Source organism: Chamaea fasciata, unplaced genomic scaffold (assembly GCF_029207755.1).
Source record: "Chamaea fasciata isolate MVZ Bird 193981 ecotype frontalis unplaced genomic scaffold, bChaFas1.0.hap1 SCAF_2, whole genome shotgun sequence".
In the NCBI taxonomy this organism is placed as follows: Eukaryota; Metazoa; Chordata; class Aves; order Passeriformes; family Sylviidae; genus Chamaea; species Chamaea fasciata.
Genome location: NW_027094087.1, coordinates 97,693,860 through 97,711,634, shown reverse-complemented (window position 1 = coordinate 97,711,634; position 17,775 = coordinate 97,693,860). Strand labels below are relative to the sequence as shown.

The 17,775-nt window shown below is 40.3% G+C and overlaps 1 protein-coding gene across 1 annotated transcript; it reads right to left on the bottom strand.

Annotated features, from left to right (window-relative positions):
* Window positions 1–10,798: 10,798 nt before the first annotated feature.
* On the bottom strand, window positions 10,799–17,385 carry LOC136285533 (toll-like receptor 7). The gene is made up of 2 exons (XM_066176824.1): window positions 17,290–17,385; window positions 10,799–14,067 (listed from the first exon to the last, which is right to left on the bottom strand). The coding sequence occupies exons 1-2, from the start codon at window positions 17,338–17,340 to the stop codon at window positions 10,927–10,929; spliced, it is 3,192 nt and encodes a 1,063-aa protein (XP_066032921.1). The 5' UTR covers window positions 17,341–17,385; the 3' UTR covers window positions 10,799–10,926.
* Window positions 17,386–17,775: the final 390 nt, after the last annotated feature.

The window sequence follows — 17,775 nt, the reverse complement described above, 5'->3', positions numbered from 1 at the left end:
AAAAAATACAGTTTCCTTTGTGCAAACATCTAATTTTATTTCAGCGATAGATCTGTGATGTTATTAATTACTCAAAAACAGACATGTCAGCTTTTCTAAAGTTTTTTTGACCTTTATCAAGAACATTTAGCTTTCTAAGAGTGAATAGAAATGTTCACATTCTTTGGTTTGCTCTATAACATATGTTAGAACAAAAATGATAACTTCTATATAAAATGATTTTAGGAATTGTAAGTGTTGAGAATGGTTTCAGTGCCATGACTAGATTTGCCTCTGGTAATTGAAAGATAAATCCTGCTCTTCCAGAGCAGATGAACTCTCTACAGCCTCTCCAGAGGCTATGATCTGCCTGAGGAAATCAGATTCAGAAGGGATTCACCCACAGCTCTGGCAGTTTTTGAAAGCATACAGCAGGTATTTTGTGGAGTCAGAATTAAAGTCTTCTTTTCATAAGGATGTATTTGAACATGAGATTTTCCAGAGCAAAGTTCAAGTGGAGAAATGCAATTGAAGCACTTTGAGTCAGATCAGGGTGCTGTAGAGATATGGGTTGGGAGGCTCACACCCAGGTCAGGCTGCTGGGGGACAGTAACAGCATGGCCAGGTTGGTGAGAGCGGGACAGCCCTAAATTCTGTGGGAAGATGTTTTCCATAGGGTTCACTAAAGTCCCAGTTCCAACCCCCACCAATTTTCTTCAAGACTGAGAAGGTGTTGTAATGGAAAAGATGCTGACAGGCCTGAGCCCTAATCAGGAAAAGTAGGTGGAAGGCCTCTAGGTACTGTCTCCATTAATAATTGCCATTAAAATGTAATTCATTCAACTTTTTTAAACTTAAGAAAATTGCATTTAATCTATCTGTAGGCTGAAGACCTCTCCTGGTGACATTCTTTGCGACTAATGTGCCAATTTCAGTCCAGTATCAAAATTAAAAATTTTCTCAAAACTGCCAAAACCCTCTCAAAAAGTCATGCTTTTAGGATGCACTCTTTCTCTAGTCCTCCCATGACCTGACTTGCACTCAAAGTTTGTTGATTCTACTTTTCACATACTAAGATAAGGTATTAATCCTGTAGTACAGATCAAGCGGTGTGCTCATAGTCTGTATTAAAGTGACAAAGGTGAAATTAGATTGCACTCTGGTCATTTACTTCAGGGCAAACACCTTCACATAGAACATGTAGAAAGTGCCACTCCAGTAGTTTAAAAATTGGCCTGAAGGACAAGCTTAAGTGATGAAAATGTTATGAATATCTCTACACTGATAATTCAAAATTTATTTACACTAACAGCTGGATCATATGCAGCAACAAACCTGAAACATATTGCAATTCTCCAGCAGAGGTATTTTTACACAACACTGTGACACATAACTGTGCAAATGTAAAATTACTCAAATGACTTACATAATTAAGAAAAAAAAAGAATAAATATGAATTTATGCTGAAGGAGATAACTGTTTACTTGTAGAAATGAGAAAGAAATGCTGGCAGCTAATGCAGTGATTTTCCTGGAGTTAGATGAAGAAATGTGTCTGAATATGCAATACAGGTGTGTATCTTCAGCATCATTGTAGACTGACATGAAGTGTTTCCTGGATGTGCTTTTATTTAATGCATATGCACACAAAATATCTCATACTAGACAGCTAGCATGAGCTATTTTGTCATCTAAAATGAGAACAAAACGTAATGACTAAAGAGAATATCGATATTTGAGGTTAATGTTGAATCAGCTTGTTTGCTCTGCAAAAAAAGTTTCCCCATGAAATACAAAGTGAAAGTGAAATAAGGAAGGACAATAATAAAATGTATTATGAAAAATTAGAAGTAGAATTGTTATGTCCATGTGATGGGTGGGCAGATATGTGGTGAAGAGCAGACAGAGGAATGTGAGGATTCAGGAAGAACTAATTGTCTCAACAATACTCTTCCTCAAGAACTTGATGCATTAAACTCAGATTCCAATCTTCCAGTCATAGGATAGAATGGCTTGAGGTGGAAGAGGCCTTATAGATCAAATAGTCCTAATCCCCTGCCATGGGCAGGGACACCTTCCAGTAGACTAAGTTCCTCAGGGCCTCATCCAATCTGTCTTTGAACACTTCTAGGGATGAGGCAAGTTGTGATGACCCACAACTTCTCTGGGCAACCTGTTCCACTGTCTCACCACTCTCATAGAAAGGATTTCTTCCTATTATCTAATCTAAATCTACTCTCTTTCAGATTGAAGACACCATCGTAGAAAGTCCTCTCCATCTCTCCTGTAGGCTCTCTTCAGGTCCTTAAAGGTCACAATTAGGTCACCCCAAAGCCTTCTCTTCTCCAGGCTGAACAGCCTCAGTTCTTTCAGTGTTTCCTCAATGGAGAGGTGCTCCATCCTTCTGATCATCTTGGTTGCCTCCTCTGGACCTGCCCCATGTCCTTCCTGTGCTGGGGAATCCAGAGCAGGATGCAGTGCTCTGGGTGGGGTCTCACCAGAGCAGAGCAGAGCAGAGGGGCAGAATCCCCTCCCTCACCCTGCTGCCCACCCTGGGTGCAGCCCAGGACACGTTTGGCTCTCTGGGCTGTGAGTGCACATGGCCAGGTCATGTCCAGCCTCTCATCCACCAGCACCCCCAATTCCTTCTCAGAAGGCCTGCTCTCCACCTGTTCATCCCCCAGCCTGTGTTGGTACTGAGGGTGACCCAGATGCAGCACCTTGCACTTGGTCTTACTAAACCTGAAGATACTCCCACGGGCCCATTTCTTCAGCCTGCCCAGGTACTTCTTGATGAATCCTGTTCTTCAGGAGCACCAACTGAACCACTCAGGCTGCTGTCATCTGAAAATTTGCCAAGGATGCACCCAATCTCTTCATCTCATGCCCCAATTTGTAATGCTTCATTTGGCCAACATGCATTTTCCATTCCTTTAGACAAAAAAAATTTTCAGATTCTGTCCCTGAAAAACATTTGCATTGTATAACTACAGCGCAACTGTGCTCTGCTATAGGCATGACAACATACTGCTATGGAGAGACAAGACACAGAGGGAGAGGGAAAGAAGGAGACAGAAGGTATAAATTATTTTAGTTATCAGGAATTTCTGAACAGGAGTTAATACAATTTTAGACTTTTTTTCCCCACAGTATTCAGTATATAACAAATTGCAACAAATCAGAGTTAAGAATACTTAGAGGAAGATTTGGAAATGAGATAGAAAGAACCTAATAAATTCACAATGAGATATTAAGTGCTCTTTGCATGCTATCCTGATTAGTTCATCTTTCATTTAAGTCTTTGAGTCTGGAGAATTTCTCTTGTCCTTCAATCACTGTCTCTGGCCATCCCCCTCAAGCTTACACTCAGTGAAATGTCAACCCTACCACCAGACAAAGAGGACTCGTTAGGAGGATTGCCAATGAGGCTTAGGCTCCATTATGCCAAGTTTGCCTTTAAAGTTCTGTCTGAACCCTCTGGCCTGCAGCAGATTTAGAAAAAATTGTGTAGGTAGAGACTGTGTATGTATGAGAACATGCTTGAACCTGGAGGCCAAAATTAAGAGCTTTATTTTTCCCAAGGAAACAATATTAGAGAGCATTTGTGAGTCTGCAGCAGGTTGTCTCACGAAAGGACAGTCTAAACTAGAGAGTTGGACACTATCCTTCCCTAGCACCATTCCCCCAGCCCTCAGTGCAGGATCATACTGAAGGAAGATCATCTCCCCTGGAACTCCCTGGAGACAGCCTGGCTCCTCCCGGTTAAGAAGGAGCTGCTTGAGGCATTATTTGGGTTTTGGCATTCTTAGCTTCTCTTTCTTAATTTTGGCTTGCAGGCCAGCTGCACATAGAGTGATCACTTGAGCATCTGCTCTTCTCTCTTGCTGCTCCTCCACTAGTGTTATCATGTACACTAGTCTGAAGTGCCTTTCCATGAGACACTAGGGTGGTTTTATTTTTCTTTTTGAAAAGAAAAACTGGCCTGTCCAAGAGAATAAAATATTTTTTCGTTATACATTAGTAATCACTCACTGTGTGTAAAATTACTAATGCAAGAAAATTTTTAAGAACAGTGCCAGACTAGAATTATCAATTACTTTTTCTTCCTAACAATAGAATAAAGCTTTGAGAAAATATGTTTCCTTTGTGTTCTTAGGTTCCTCTTCCTTTGGAGCTAGTTGTGTATTTAGCCTGTTTTAGAAGTGCCATTTCTTGAGGGGTTTTTTTTCCCTTTCAATATGTAAAAGTCTTTCTGTGAGATTTATTAAATAGTTTTGTATCCCGTTGACAAAAATTAGAAACTGGGGTTGTTTGTAGAAACATGCTGTGGTTCATGGCATTAAAATTATCCTTGTTTTCTTTTGTTTTGTTTGTTCTTTTGAAGTGGAAGATTTTTTGGATGCATCTATATGTATATGCAGCTATATGTATATGCATATATACACAGACACGTACACAACACATACATATATATGTAACAACTCTAGGATTAGAGTCTCTAATCAAAGGGAAGAGCATCAGAAGCTCTTTACAAGAGTGGTTGCTCCTCTTTCCCTGTCACCTGCAGAGCTGCCCCCCTGACAGCAGGATTTCTGGGACCAGGGATAGAGCCAGAGAGGGTGCACATCACACCTCAGAGCCCACAAACAAGCACATATACAGCCGCATCAGTCTCAGGAAAATTCAAACCCAAATATGTTTGGGAAAACTCAACCCCAATATTCAAACCCAAATATGTCTGTAATTCCAAAAATTAGCATTTCTGCCAGGCACCTTCTGGGACTGGATCTTCCACGGAAGCAGGGTTTCATTCACAGGCATCCATCAGAAGCCAAAGAGCATCTGAGAGGAAGCAGTACTAAGAGGGATTCTGTTGTCTTTGATTTACTCTTTAAATGCATGAGGCAACAGTGTCTGAGGAGTATCTTATACATATTGATCCTAACCCTTAAAAATGTGTTTAGGAAACATTGCCCATGCTTGTAATGATTCCTTTTCTTACTTGGAACAAGTGAGAAAATAGGACATGCAGGGTGAAAGATAAGTATTGCACACTAAAGTAATCTCATAATTTATTCCTTATCACTTGTTCTAGGACATTTGTCCAATCTTTACAAAAGTCTGAGTTATCCTTCAAAGTTCAGTGTGTCCCTCTCCCAGAGATTGCTGAGCTGAGTCAAGATGCCAACCTACAATCCATGCCAACATCCTCACTCTTCCCCCTCTCTTTTCAGATCCAGTTGAGGTGCAAATCAAAACCAAAAACCAGGATGCTCACCAACACGAGGGGCTTCTTTTCTTATGCCAGATGCTAGAAGGGATCTTGTGTGGAATTGCAAAAGATATCCAGGGTAAAACAACAGAAAAGGTGATTTCGTTGATATTACAGGGGTGGAAGATAAAGTCACTAGCTTCTGCTCCCTTTTTCATCACTTCTTTGACACACTGGTGTGTAAGTTTTCTGGCATTAAGTACAGGCTATACATCACTTTTTCTACTTCTTGCAGAAGCCCAAATTTCTGGTTGATTTTGAAAGACAAACAGTCAAGCTCTGGGATTTTTGATGAGCTGATGCCACTGCTGTCTGAAGGTGGGATTTAGGACAGTAAAACACACTGTCACAGTGATGCTGTGGAATGTGTGAGAGGAACATGCAAGGTGAGAAACTACAAGGAAGTATGGGAAGACTTTGACATTTCTTTTGCCAAATGAGCAAGGCCAAATAAAATTCTTGCTTTGGAAGTTCTTTCTTTTGCATCATGAACAGAAATTCAGAACAGACAAACAAGAACATGACTAGTGATTTTTTTTCCTAAGTTAATACTAGAACTAAAAGTAAGTCTTAGACCAAGGTAATTAGGTTAAGAAATTTTATTATGAACAGAATGCAGGTTTCAACTGCAATGTTTAAGAGCATAATCTTGCAGGAATTCAATCCTTCCATATGGACTTGTGGACCTCAAGTACTCTGGGTAAATTATGGCAAAGAATCATCTGGAAACCAGCCAATAAGAATATAAGCTAAAACCTTTCTTGTTCTATGTTTCAGGAAATTTTCCTTTATTCTTCTACACTGAAAGCAATTTGTCATCGTGGGAGATCAGTTGGAAATTAGATTTCAATTATTTCTTCAGTTAGCAAAGCAAAACCAAAAAAATTATGTGAGGAAAAGAGGGCGTATTCACAAAGGATTTATTTACAGCTTTTCTCTTTAGTTGAAAACTACTCTTTCTGTAGGAAAATACAAGACTGGGCATGTGTGTTTTTAAGCAACACATACTTCCAGACCTTCTCAGTCCTGTGGAATCTTAAAAAAATACTGATAAGATATATGATACCAGAGTTGCAGATATTACTATGGAGAGTACAACATCAACAAGCCACATAGCTAAGACAGTGCAACTAGAACTCATCTTGTAAAATGAAAGAAAATATTCAGAAAAATGTTTAGAAACCAAAAGTGGAAACCTTCCATTGAAAAATGGAAAAGCTTGCCAGCTTTTCCAGAATTATATAAATCTATTACCACTCTTTCAGTAATGTCATTGCTAGAAAAAGACTGAAACTTTATTTCCTTATATGTTTCTGAATTCTCATCTGCAAAGAGAGTTTTGATTTTATGGGTGTTTCTCTTTAAAAAAGAAAAAAGCTCAATTTACCTAGATATGCTTTTGCTCAAAATGTTGCAATTAGCAATATGAAGAAACAATAAAGGAAAGAAAACATGTATTTTGATCAGAGACAATTCTGGTACACTTCTTTAGTTCAGGACTGAATATGTTGAACAAAGATAATGCCCCATCAAAAAAATCCACCCTAACCACCTTAGTTTTCAGAACTTAATAGGGCTTCCTACTGTCTCATAGTTTACACATGTAAATTAAAAATTTCTGACCAGGTACACATATGATTCTTCATTTTGACTATTTTTCTCGTTAAATAATCCCATGCATAATAACCTCTAAATGCTCATTAACTAAGGAATGCATGCAGGTTGCCTTTAGAAGTTGGATATCCAGATTCCCTTTTTAATTTCAGCAGCAGCATATGAATTTAGTAGAAATTATTTGACTTCTCTGTGCTTTATTTTTATCACTTATACTTCTAGAGATAATGCTAGATTAATGTGTATGTCTTTTGTATTTGGACACACAGTCTGTCTTCCCAAATTAGGAGACTAACTTCTATAGACATTCAGTGAAGTTGAGCTCATCCAGAGGCAACTGAGAGTAATTATAACCAAAATGATCAGAATATATTCTTCACAGTAAATGGAGAAATTTGGTCCGTGGCTGATTTTTTTTTTTTCAAATGAACAATTATCATAGGGTTAACTTATACAGGCAGATACTTTCAGAACAATATTGAGGAAATGAAAAGGCAGGGTTGTTCAGAAGACAAAAAACAGGTTCTCTCTTCCTAGAGGGCCTGTTGACCCCATGTGATCTACTACACAGTGTATTTTTAAAGATGCTTTTATAAAGTTCCTTTATGGAGTATCATGTTTGCTACACAGCACCCCAATTTTATTGCAGAACAAGAGACTAAACACACTATATTGAAATCAGACCATCTTTGATTTCAGAAGTCCCTTCAAATATAAATTTTTCTCACAGGGGAGGTACCTGCAAGTTCCTCATATGTCAGTTCGTAAAAACAGGGAGATCAAAAAGAGGATTTTACAGTCATATAAATCTGTGCTGTAAGTATAGATGCTTCTTACCAACTTTCAGTGATTATTTTTTTTGTGCCCCTCTAATGACAGTAATGTAAATGGTGTTTTTTTTTATTCTGCCAATTCCACAAGAATGGTAAAAATTCAATTAATTCACCAGTATTCTTCTTCCTTTATCCTCTTTCTGCTTCTTCCATTTCATGTGTGGTCTTTCCAGGCCACATAGGCTAAATACGAAGTCTAGCCATGGTCTGTTACAATTTCTGTAAGGGAGTAGCAATTGATGCAGAACGTCTTTGGTCATCTCAATGCGTGTTTATAGTACATCAGATACTTTGATGTCCACGTGACATGGCTATTCAAGACCAACTTGCTGCACATATAAGCCTCGAGCAGCAGCCACCTTGCCTTACTGAAAACGTTCTCAATGCAAACACCTACAGAGCTAGTGGGGAAAAATCCTACTTTTGGGTTGCAACTAAAATAATTGCATCTTGCATCCTTCTTAAACTCCTGCATTAGGTTGAGATATTCATAAAATGGCTCTATGGTCTTACTTCTGGAGGGAGAATGACACACAGACTTGTTAATGCAGCTGTAGAAGTTCACTTCTAAATTGGCAAAAAATCCATAGTTCCTCCTCCTAATTGACCTCACACCAAATCACAAGCTATATTATCACAACGCCCTGATGTACAGAAACCTCAGGACTCTTCAGTGTTTTGTAATTTGGACACAGCTACACCAACCAGGCAAGCAAGTTCCAAGCTCTGCCAGAGAGAAGTGCACAAGAAGCTGTGGGGAGGCACAGCCATGAGAGCTGACCTGAACTGGCCTAAGGGGTATCTTGTGCCACAGAATGTCATGCCCAGTATATAAACAGGTGGAGTAACACAGAAAGGGATCTGACTGTGGTTTGGAGACGGCTTGTGCATCAGTAAGCAGTGGTGAGTTATTAATTGTGCATCACTTGTCATTCATGGGTTTTCTTTCTCCCTCTCTCTCCTCCTTTTTTCTTACTATTTTTGTTGTTGCTGCATTATATTTTACTTCATTTCAGCTATTAAGCTGTTCTTATCTCAACCAGCAAATGTTAGGTTTCTTTTCTGATTCTCCTCCCCATCCTACCAGGGTAGGGAGAAGTGAGTATATGGTGCTTAGTTTCCAGCCAGGCTTAAACCACAAAATCCTCCCAAGTCAACCAACCTTGCTTTCACTGGCCATACACTTTCTTTTAACTGCCTTAGGTCCAGAGAAAGATCCCTGGTCAGCCAAGCCAGCCTTCTGCCTCACCAGTTTGACTTCCAACATTTTGGAATTACATGCTCTCATTCTCCAAGAAGGTGGTGTTTAAACTTTGACCTCACTGGTAGATTCCAGAATCTTCAAAACCATTTTCCCAAAGGGCCTTACAAAATACTTCCCTGAGCAGCCTGAAATCTACTCTTCTCATATTCAGAATTTTGCTGGCTATTTTCCTCCTGTCATTAGATGTTTTACGTTCACCTGCTTCATGGTCCAAAAGCCCACCAATCACCAATTCACTCATGAGACCTTTTTTTAGCAAGCAACAAATCAAGGAGCATGCCTTTCCTAGTCACCTCCCTTAGTACCTGTATCAATTTATACTCATTGCTACTCATCTCATACCCATCCTGTGCATGCTTCTCAATGGAAGAGGATAAAATATTTCTCCTCTCAACCTCAGAAAGGGTAAGTGACCTGGTCCTCCTGCCATTGTCAGTGAGGCTGAGAAAGAGGATCTGCTCCAAATAGACATTTTGTGGGGAAGCAGAGGTAGATGGTGTGTGAGTAACTGTGGGATAGACGTTCCTGTTTCAAGTATTACCTTATGGAGAGAGTCACATTACAGCTTTTATTATCATGTTTAGAGATACAGATTGCTTAGGTTTACAAACAATACACAGAAGTACACACTATTAAAATATAACTGTAAAACTCATGGTCTTTAACTAGGCCCTCATCTTTTTTCCTACTTCTGTATTCAGTCAATAAAAACATTGTGAAAAATAGAGAGGGAAAAACCCTTCTTATCTGTAATATTATTATATGAAGTTTCTTTTCTTGAGTTACTGTGTTTTTCTGTCTTGTTGCCAAAAGAAAGGACCAGTAAGACAATTTTCTCACTTAGGTGAGGAAATGCAGGTGACATCTGAAATAAACAAGTTTAAAGCAGTTAACAGTCATAATATCAGCCAGAGATGTCACCAAGACTAGATGCCAGAAAAGAAAAAGGGCTTTGAGCAAGAGGGGAGAAGCTACCCAGACTGCAGCAGACAGAAGCACCCAGCAAGGTTAAAATGTGTTGCTTCTCCCAAAACAGACACCATCACATCAAGCAAATAACCTGCCTATATCATGCTCAGAGGTTTAGGCTGCCATTACAAAAGGTTTCACTTGAAATACTCTCATGTACTCAATGAGTCTGTACTGTGAAACAGAGTGGGGAACAGATACTGATGTTTATGATTTTTCCCTTTTTAAGGATGTCCCTAAAGTCAGGCCCATTCCTATCTCAAGTGTTTAGTAGTGCCCCATCAGCTATTGTGGGAGAGGGACCTGCCTGGGGAACAAGGAGATGAAGGAGGTCTTAAGGCTGCTCTGCAGAACAACAGCACAGCTAAAGAAACAGTAGGAAGAATGCTTTCCTTGTGTGACCTGATCTTACATGCTTTGCACTTCCAAATTCTGTCTAAATTTTCTTCTGGGGACAGGTGGTATGTCCTCAGGCCCCAGCCCTGGCTAGAGCAGCTGACGCCCAGATGATGCAGAAAGGCTGGTCACTCGGGGCTTAGGTAGAAAAGGTCCTCAAGCTGAGAGTACAATATTAGAGAGGAGCCTTGAAGTCTTCAGGGAGAAACCAGCTCAGCAAACAGCCCAGACGGCAGAGGAAAGGCAAAGTGAAAAATTTTTTTTGAAAATTAGCAGTAAAGGCTTCTGAACAGGAGCCTGAAAGGCCTATAGAACCTGATCTCACATACCTTCCCATTGTAGCATCTTCCCATGCTGTGATCAGTGCAAAGCAAGGTGCATATCAACTAAACATCTGTTCTGGCAACAGTTTCTATTCAAACCTGAGAGGGCACAAGCAAATTATTTGATTTCAAAGTAATCATGCCTTTAATTTTGCAGCATAACAACAAAGAGGTATATCTACCATGCTTTGACAGTTTCCGCGAATGAAGTTCAAAAGAATTTCCTTAGGATCTTTTGATCTTGTGCATCAAAACAATATTTACAGGGAGAGTAAAACTAAACAGTTTCTTGGAGAAGCTTGTTGTAAGCCAGAGAATTGCTCGTAGCTATGGCATTTTTCAGGCACTGCCAGAAGTAGGGCTGAGACTGAGGATTAGTTGGCCATTCCAGGACTGAACTTCTGCACAGCCTCTTCCTCAGACGGACATAGCGGGACTTCTGCAAAACCTTCTCAAGAAATATCAAGATAATGACATCCATTTTTTCATCCAGAAGCCGCTGATGAGCCATATAAAACGTCGTCTTGAAGCGACCGCTTCTAATATACCTGCGGGTCAGCACAAATATGGTCTTTTTGCTCAGCTGAATGCTCTGGGAAAGGTTGTCAAAGACCGGCTGTCCTGGGAGCCAGTCCCTTCCTTCCAGACATAAATTGAACTGCCTGGCTTTTTGGTTTTCCAGCCTTTCAACCAGTTCTTGCAGCACCCACTCGTTCACAGCTGGATCTTCACTGTCATAGGCAATAAAGGCATCGTAGCAAGCGGCCGGTGAAGACAAGCGCCGATAGCCCTTCAGCTTGGCAGTGCAGTAATGGTAGCTGTACCACACATCCCAGAAGTAGAGATGGCTCATCACTGCAAACACCATCAAGCCAAGGATGGCTGAAGCTGACAGAGCATACAGGATCAAATACGACGTGTCCAGCTCACAGGTGTACAGATCCAAGAAAACCACGCTCTTTCCCTTATGTGCCCCTGGGCCAGCACAGGTCACGTCTGTGGCCAGAAGAGGAATGGTCACCTGCGTCCGATTGATCCACCAGACAAACCACACAGCCTCACAGTTACACTTAAAAGGATTGCCATGCAAAAGCAGCATCTCCAGGTTGTTAATGACATTTTCAGGGAAGCTAGATCTCTTGATTATTTCAATCTTGTTTGAGCTGAGGTCCAAGTACCTCAATTGAAAAGCACCTCTGAGAAAATGTTTGGATAACCGCTGAATGCGATTGTTCCGGAGCATCAGTTCCTGGAGAGACGAAGTGCAATTGGACAGTTCTCGGGGAACATTACTCAGGAGGTTATTGCTCAGGTCCAGAGTTACTAGGTTCTTCAGAGAGGGGAGGTTTCCCCAGATGAAGCTTCTCAGTTGATTATTTGTTAAGTTGAGGATCTTGAGACTGGGAGGCATTTCTTCAAAAACACTATGAGGCAAAAAACTGAGTGAGTTGAAGGAAATATCCAGTTCTTCCAGGCTGGTTAGATTCTTGAAGAAGGACAAGTATCTAGAATTGCCATCCATCCAAAAAGCATCTAAGCGATTTCCTCTGAATTCTAAAATTCTAAGAGATCGACTTTCCATTCCTGTATCAGTAGTGGTAGAAATGTCATTCTCATTCATCATCAGCTTCCTCAAATGGGCTAGGTTTTTAATAAAATTTAGCACGTGAGTAACACCTTCTGCCAGAAAATAATAGTTGTTATTGCTCAGATCTAGAATTTCTAAAAGTTCTAATTCTTTGAAAGCAGTTTGGTATAGCAAATCAACCCTGTTATAAGAAAAATCCAGATATTTCAATCCAGACAAGGAAGAGAATTCACTTCCATTTAAAGTTTGACTTATTGCATTACCTGACAAGTTGAGACATTTGAGGGAGCTAAGTCCCCGGAAGTCTGAGGGGTTAACAAAAAATACATTGTTTCTGCTTAAATCCAGAGTTTTTCCGTAGTTAAGGCAATCTTCCTTAACTAAAGACTGGTAGGAAGAAGACTCTTTGTCTTTGGAACGGCAACTTCGCTCATACACATCATACCTGAAATAATGCATCTCTTGTTGTACTTGCCTGTTGTATTGCTCAACTGAAATGCCAGGATTAGAGCAAAATCCACAGGAGTTGCTTTCCCCTGAAGAAGGAGAAATTTTATTCACTGACAGGTCAATAAACTGAAGAGCTGGGAATTTTTCAAACACTGTCAGGTCTGCAACTTTAATAAAATTAGTCCCGAGATCCAACATGGTTAGATTCCTAAGACTGAGCAGGGGATGTAGATCTTTTGCTCTCAGTTCTTTAAAGACATAACCCTTGAGCTTCAGGGTTTCCAGGTTAGAGAGGGAAGAAAATGTCTCAGAAAGATTCAAGTTGGGAGAATACACCTTCAGTTCAAAGTTAAATGAAAGATCAAGCTGCACAAGGCTGGGGATCAATGTCAAAAACTGAGCATCTCCAATCTCCCTCATGAGGAAATTTTGGGAGAGGTCAAGTTCTTTGAGATTCTTGATGTTTTTAAACCAGCTGCTGGGTATGCTTTGAAGAGAATTACTGTGAAGCCGCAAAATTCTTAAATTTCCCAAAGAATCAAAAGCCTTTGAATGTATCTGAATTGAGTGCTTAGGACAGGGAATGCAAGGATATGGGGCATTATAGCAATGTGGGCAATTGCCACTTAGGTCGAGAATTTCTAGGTTGGGAAGGCCACTTAAATCCTGTTCTTGAATCTCTTGAATCATGTTGTTGTAAATATACAGTTCCTTTAAAGTAGATGACAAATTGGGTGGAATTTGTGTTATGTTGTTGGACTTCAGGGATAGTATTGTTAACTTTTTCAGCCCCAGAAAAGCTGTTCTCTCAATTTCATAGGAAACATTGCATGGATTGCGGTAGTAACAGTTCTGTCCAAGATACAATACCTCTATGTTTCCTAGCTCCAAGAAGCTGGCTCTTTGGATAGAAAAGATACTGTTTGCTTCCAGGCTCAGCAAGGTTAATGTAGCAGGAAGACCTCGGGGTATTTCTGCCAGCTGGTTTGCATCCAAATACAATGATTTCAGTCTTTTCAGGGCAGCAAAACTACCATTCTCAATTGGCAGTGGCCTGGTGCACACATGATTTTTGGGCCCCAGTTTGACAGGCACACAGTTGCATCTGAAATCAATTTCCTGGAGGTTTTCAAGACGATCAAAGGATGTTGGGTAGATATGGGGAATATGGTTAATACTCAGGGTAAGGTTGGTAGCATTTCCAGGGATCCCTCTGGGGACTTCTGTAAGGCGCCGGTCAGTGCAGTCCACTGTCACAGTACCTTCTGAAGATTTGACATCACAGGGTAAAGTTTTGGGAAACCAAGCCCCTGACAGCAGCATTGGGAATATGGAGAGCAAGATAAATGGCAGTGCATTTGACATCTTTGCACGAGGTACCTAAAACCAAGGAAATAAGGAGGTGTTATTTTAATGCAATGAGAATATTTCACCTATACCCTGGGTCAGGCCAACTATACAGCTAAATTGGTGTCCTTGTCTCACTAACCAGGAATACATGTGCAGGTAGGATTATAAATTTCAGGAAGGCAAATACGTTGATATTTCCCTTCTTTGTTTTCTCAGAGGACACAGCATTTTTTGCATGTAAAGAATGTTATGAGACTAAGGAAAAAACAGAGAGTGTTTAGCCTAACCAGATGGTCCGTGATACCTCAGCAAGTGCCTATCTCAACCTTTATTGCAGAGCCCAGGGCCCAGGGCTTTAATGGACCCCAGGGCAAGGAACATTAGCCAAGGCAAGTGCCCATGGAACATAACAGAGAGCTGGTAGGGAAACCACAGAGACTCTCTGCACCCCAAGACATGTTGCTGCATCACATGGGTACTCTTTACTCTGCATCTGACGATGCACACCACAGCAGACCATGAAGTGCTGGTTGTCACCAGCCATGGACACAGAACCTACAGCCACAGAGGGCAATACTGGCAGCCACTGCACATCAAAGTCCAGCAACTTTTCTTCCTTTAAGACAAGGAAGGTGTAGGAATGAGGCCTGCAGCCATGAGATATGCTGTTATATATGTGGTAAAGGGATTTTTATGAGATCTGTGGCTAAGGGATCACTCTGGGCATGATGTTGTGCTGATGTGTGATATGTTATCAGGCGGAAACAGGTAACCCTTTCACCCTCAGCCAGCCAGGTAGAAGAGGAAGTGATACTAAAATGTCAAAATTCTGTACTTTCCTTGTGCAAGACCCAAAGTCTTTGTAATCTCTTTGTTACTCTTGATATCCCTCATTTACATATAAGTGGCTGCTCTCTGTCCCCCATTAATGATGGCAGTAACAGAATATTTGACCACAGTCTCGCTTCCACTCCTCCCAAAAGTATAAATTGGCATTTGAAATCTTAATTGGCAGAGGATGAGAATACACCCATTTTACAAAAAATGGAGTCAGTGGAGTTCTTTCTCTCTCTTCTCAAAACTAGGGATGCTTCTTTGGTAAGATTTGCACTGGGACCACTTATATAGCACTGTACATTTGTATGTTGCAAGTCTAGTGTATTTATCAATTATCCAATAAATTGCCCAACTTGTGAATCTGTGTCCATGAAAGTTCTTATTGAACTAAACCAGACTTACAGTGATGAATCAGTAATACAGCTGGTGAATCTGTTCACAAATGAGATGAGGCTTGTAGCGTGAACCAGACTATTGTTGCATCTGGGAACATGACCAGACTTAGTATTACTAAACTGGCCCAAATCAGAAACAAGTCCCGTCACACCCAGCCCCTCTGATTTCTGAGGATCAGCTGGAAAACAAGGGAGGTTATTTTATGCCAAATTGATACCCTTAATGCAACAGGAGAAAAAGCTAATTAGATTCAACCTTTAAAGATGTGATAAGCCAAAATAAACACTGTCCAAGTATTAGAGCATGACATGGGCAAGGTATGATTCAGTCTGGATTGAAGACACAAACAGTCTACATGAACTTATGTGGAGTCATTGCACTCAGGCCCACAATTTTAGATGCTAACCCAAGTTTCTCGCTTTATTGTCATTAATCTAGGCTGCACTGAAATTCAAGAGAGGAAGGGGGGAAGGAAGAGAGAGACTGAGAGATCCCTCTCTGCTGGGGAAGATGAATTGGGGAAACCTTATAAATATGATTGCTTAGCAAAAGATTCTGAAAATATGAAACCGATAATCGAAATAGAAATGGAAGCTTACTTTGAGTTGTAGGATACTGAGTCTTAGTTACTATATAACCTGAAAACAATAGCCTAGCCACCTGAAGAAGAATCCCTTTTGATGGAATGATACCTTTCTGCTGGCTAAGAAACCAAAGGTCAATGTAGCAAAACAGAAAAGTCTAAAGAGTAGTTTTTAGAGTTTAAAATATAACATACTATGGTAATGTAGTAGTTCTTATAGGCTATATGAAGATTCTATAGGATTTTGTGTCTTGTATTGGTTGGTCACTGTAAATTAGAATATTCATCACAAAAGAAGATAAAATGCATTGTAACAAGGACCTCGCCCTCTTAGCTCCTCTTCTGCTCTTGCTTCTTCGCTTCTCTATTCCCTGCTCTCTTGCTGTCTTACCTCTTCCCCCTGCTCTCTGACCCCCGCCACCTTGCTCCCTCGCTCCTTTCTCTCTTAACTTTTACCCCCTTGTTCTTTCTCCCTCTCTCTTTGGGACTTCCCTTCAGCCGAGGCTGGTGGCTGAAGGCAAGGCCCTCTTTACCCACGACCCTTGCAATAAAACCACATATTCTAGAATATCTCAGGTCAGCAGAATTCCTTTTCCCTGCTGTCCTCGGATTCACCTGCACCTCTCCAGCTGCTGCTTGGCTCTGAAGATGGAGAGTGCTCTGGTTTACTATACACCAAAATGAAAGTCTTCATGAATTTTTTTGTAAGTTTCTTACTTATTTCAGTTTTTTAGGGACTTAAGTGTTGTTGCACAGAGCCAGCCTAGCTCTTTGTGCTTCATTTCTTTAAATATTCTTCCCTTTCTTGATAATCTTTTTAATGCATTAGCTATTTGAACTGTGAAGAGGAGTATTCTGGTGCTGTATCTGGCTATTTGCATGTGTAAAACTTGGTGTCCATTATAGTACCGGAACAAACAAAAAGACTTCTAAATCAGAGCAAAAAGCAAGGCTGTCTTGTGCAATGTCTTTGCAATGAGAAACTTGCTTAATAGTACAGCTAGAGTATGTGAGCTGTTCTTTTCTCTGTGATCTATTCTTGGATTTATAAGAAGTTTGAAAAGAACTAACCTACTGATCTTAAATGGCATTTGTATAAACCCTTAATGATTCAGGGTGTTCTCCAAATATTCAGCAACAGTACAGCTATGTGTTTGTGAAAGAAGGTTTTTTGCTGGGGTTCCATATATTTGTTCATGGGGTAAAGGCTAGAGAAACACCTCAGAAGTTACAGCAAGTAGAGAATACATTATGCTCAGTCTGAATTATAGAACACAGATAAATCCCTTCCTTTCATAATGCTCTGCAGCTTCTAACCATGACAGCAAACTGGACCATTCAGAAAACAAAAAAGCAGAATATGTTCTTGAAAATCTTCCACAACAGTTCCAGTCAAAAATCTCTAAGAGCAAATTTAAAATGAAATTTTAACATACCATATTCTTTGTGCTTCCAAGTCCGATCGATTGGATTCTGGAAAAGACCATAAACTGGAGCAGAAGAGAGCAGCATCAAAGTGGCTTCCAGTGGTTCAGCTGAGCTGTAGAGGAGAATGTAACATGACATAGCCCACGTAAGACAAGAGTAATCTACACCGTATCTTCTTTCTCTTCATCTGAACACCAAAGGAAGGCAACTTCAAAATCCTTAATGAGAGAGTGTGAGATTAATCAGCTAGGAGACAAAGGCGTTATGAAAGGGCAATATTCATGTGATCAACAAAGATTGCAGAAGCTCAAGTTCCTTTTTTTTTTTTTTCCTTTTTTACTGTAAACTGCATGAGGGGAAACAAAAACTGTTAAATGGCATGGAAGTTTAGTAATCTTTATCATTATTATTTGGGATTTATTTCTGCAGCCAACAGCTACAAGAATTCAGATCTTTTTAACAATCACTTGTGTGCTAATATGAGCAGATGATTC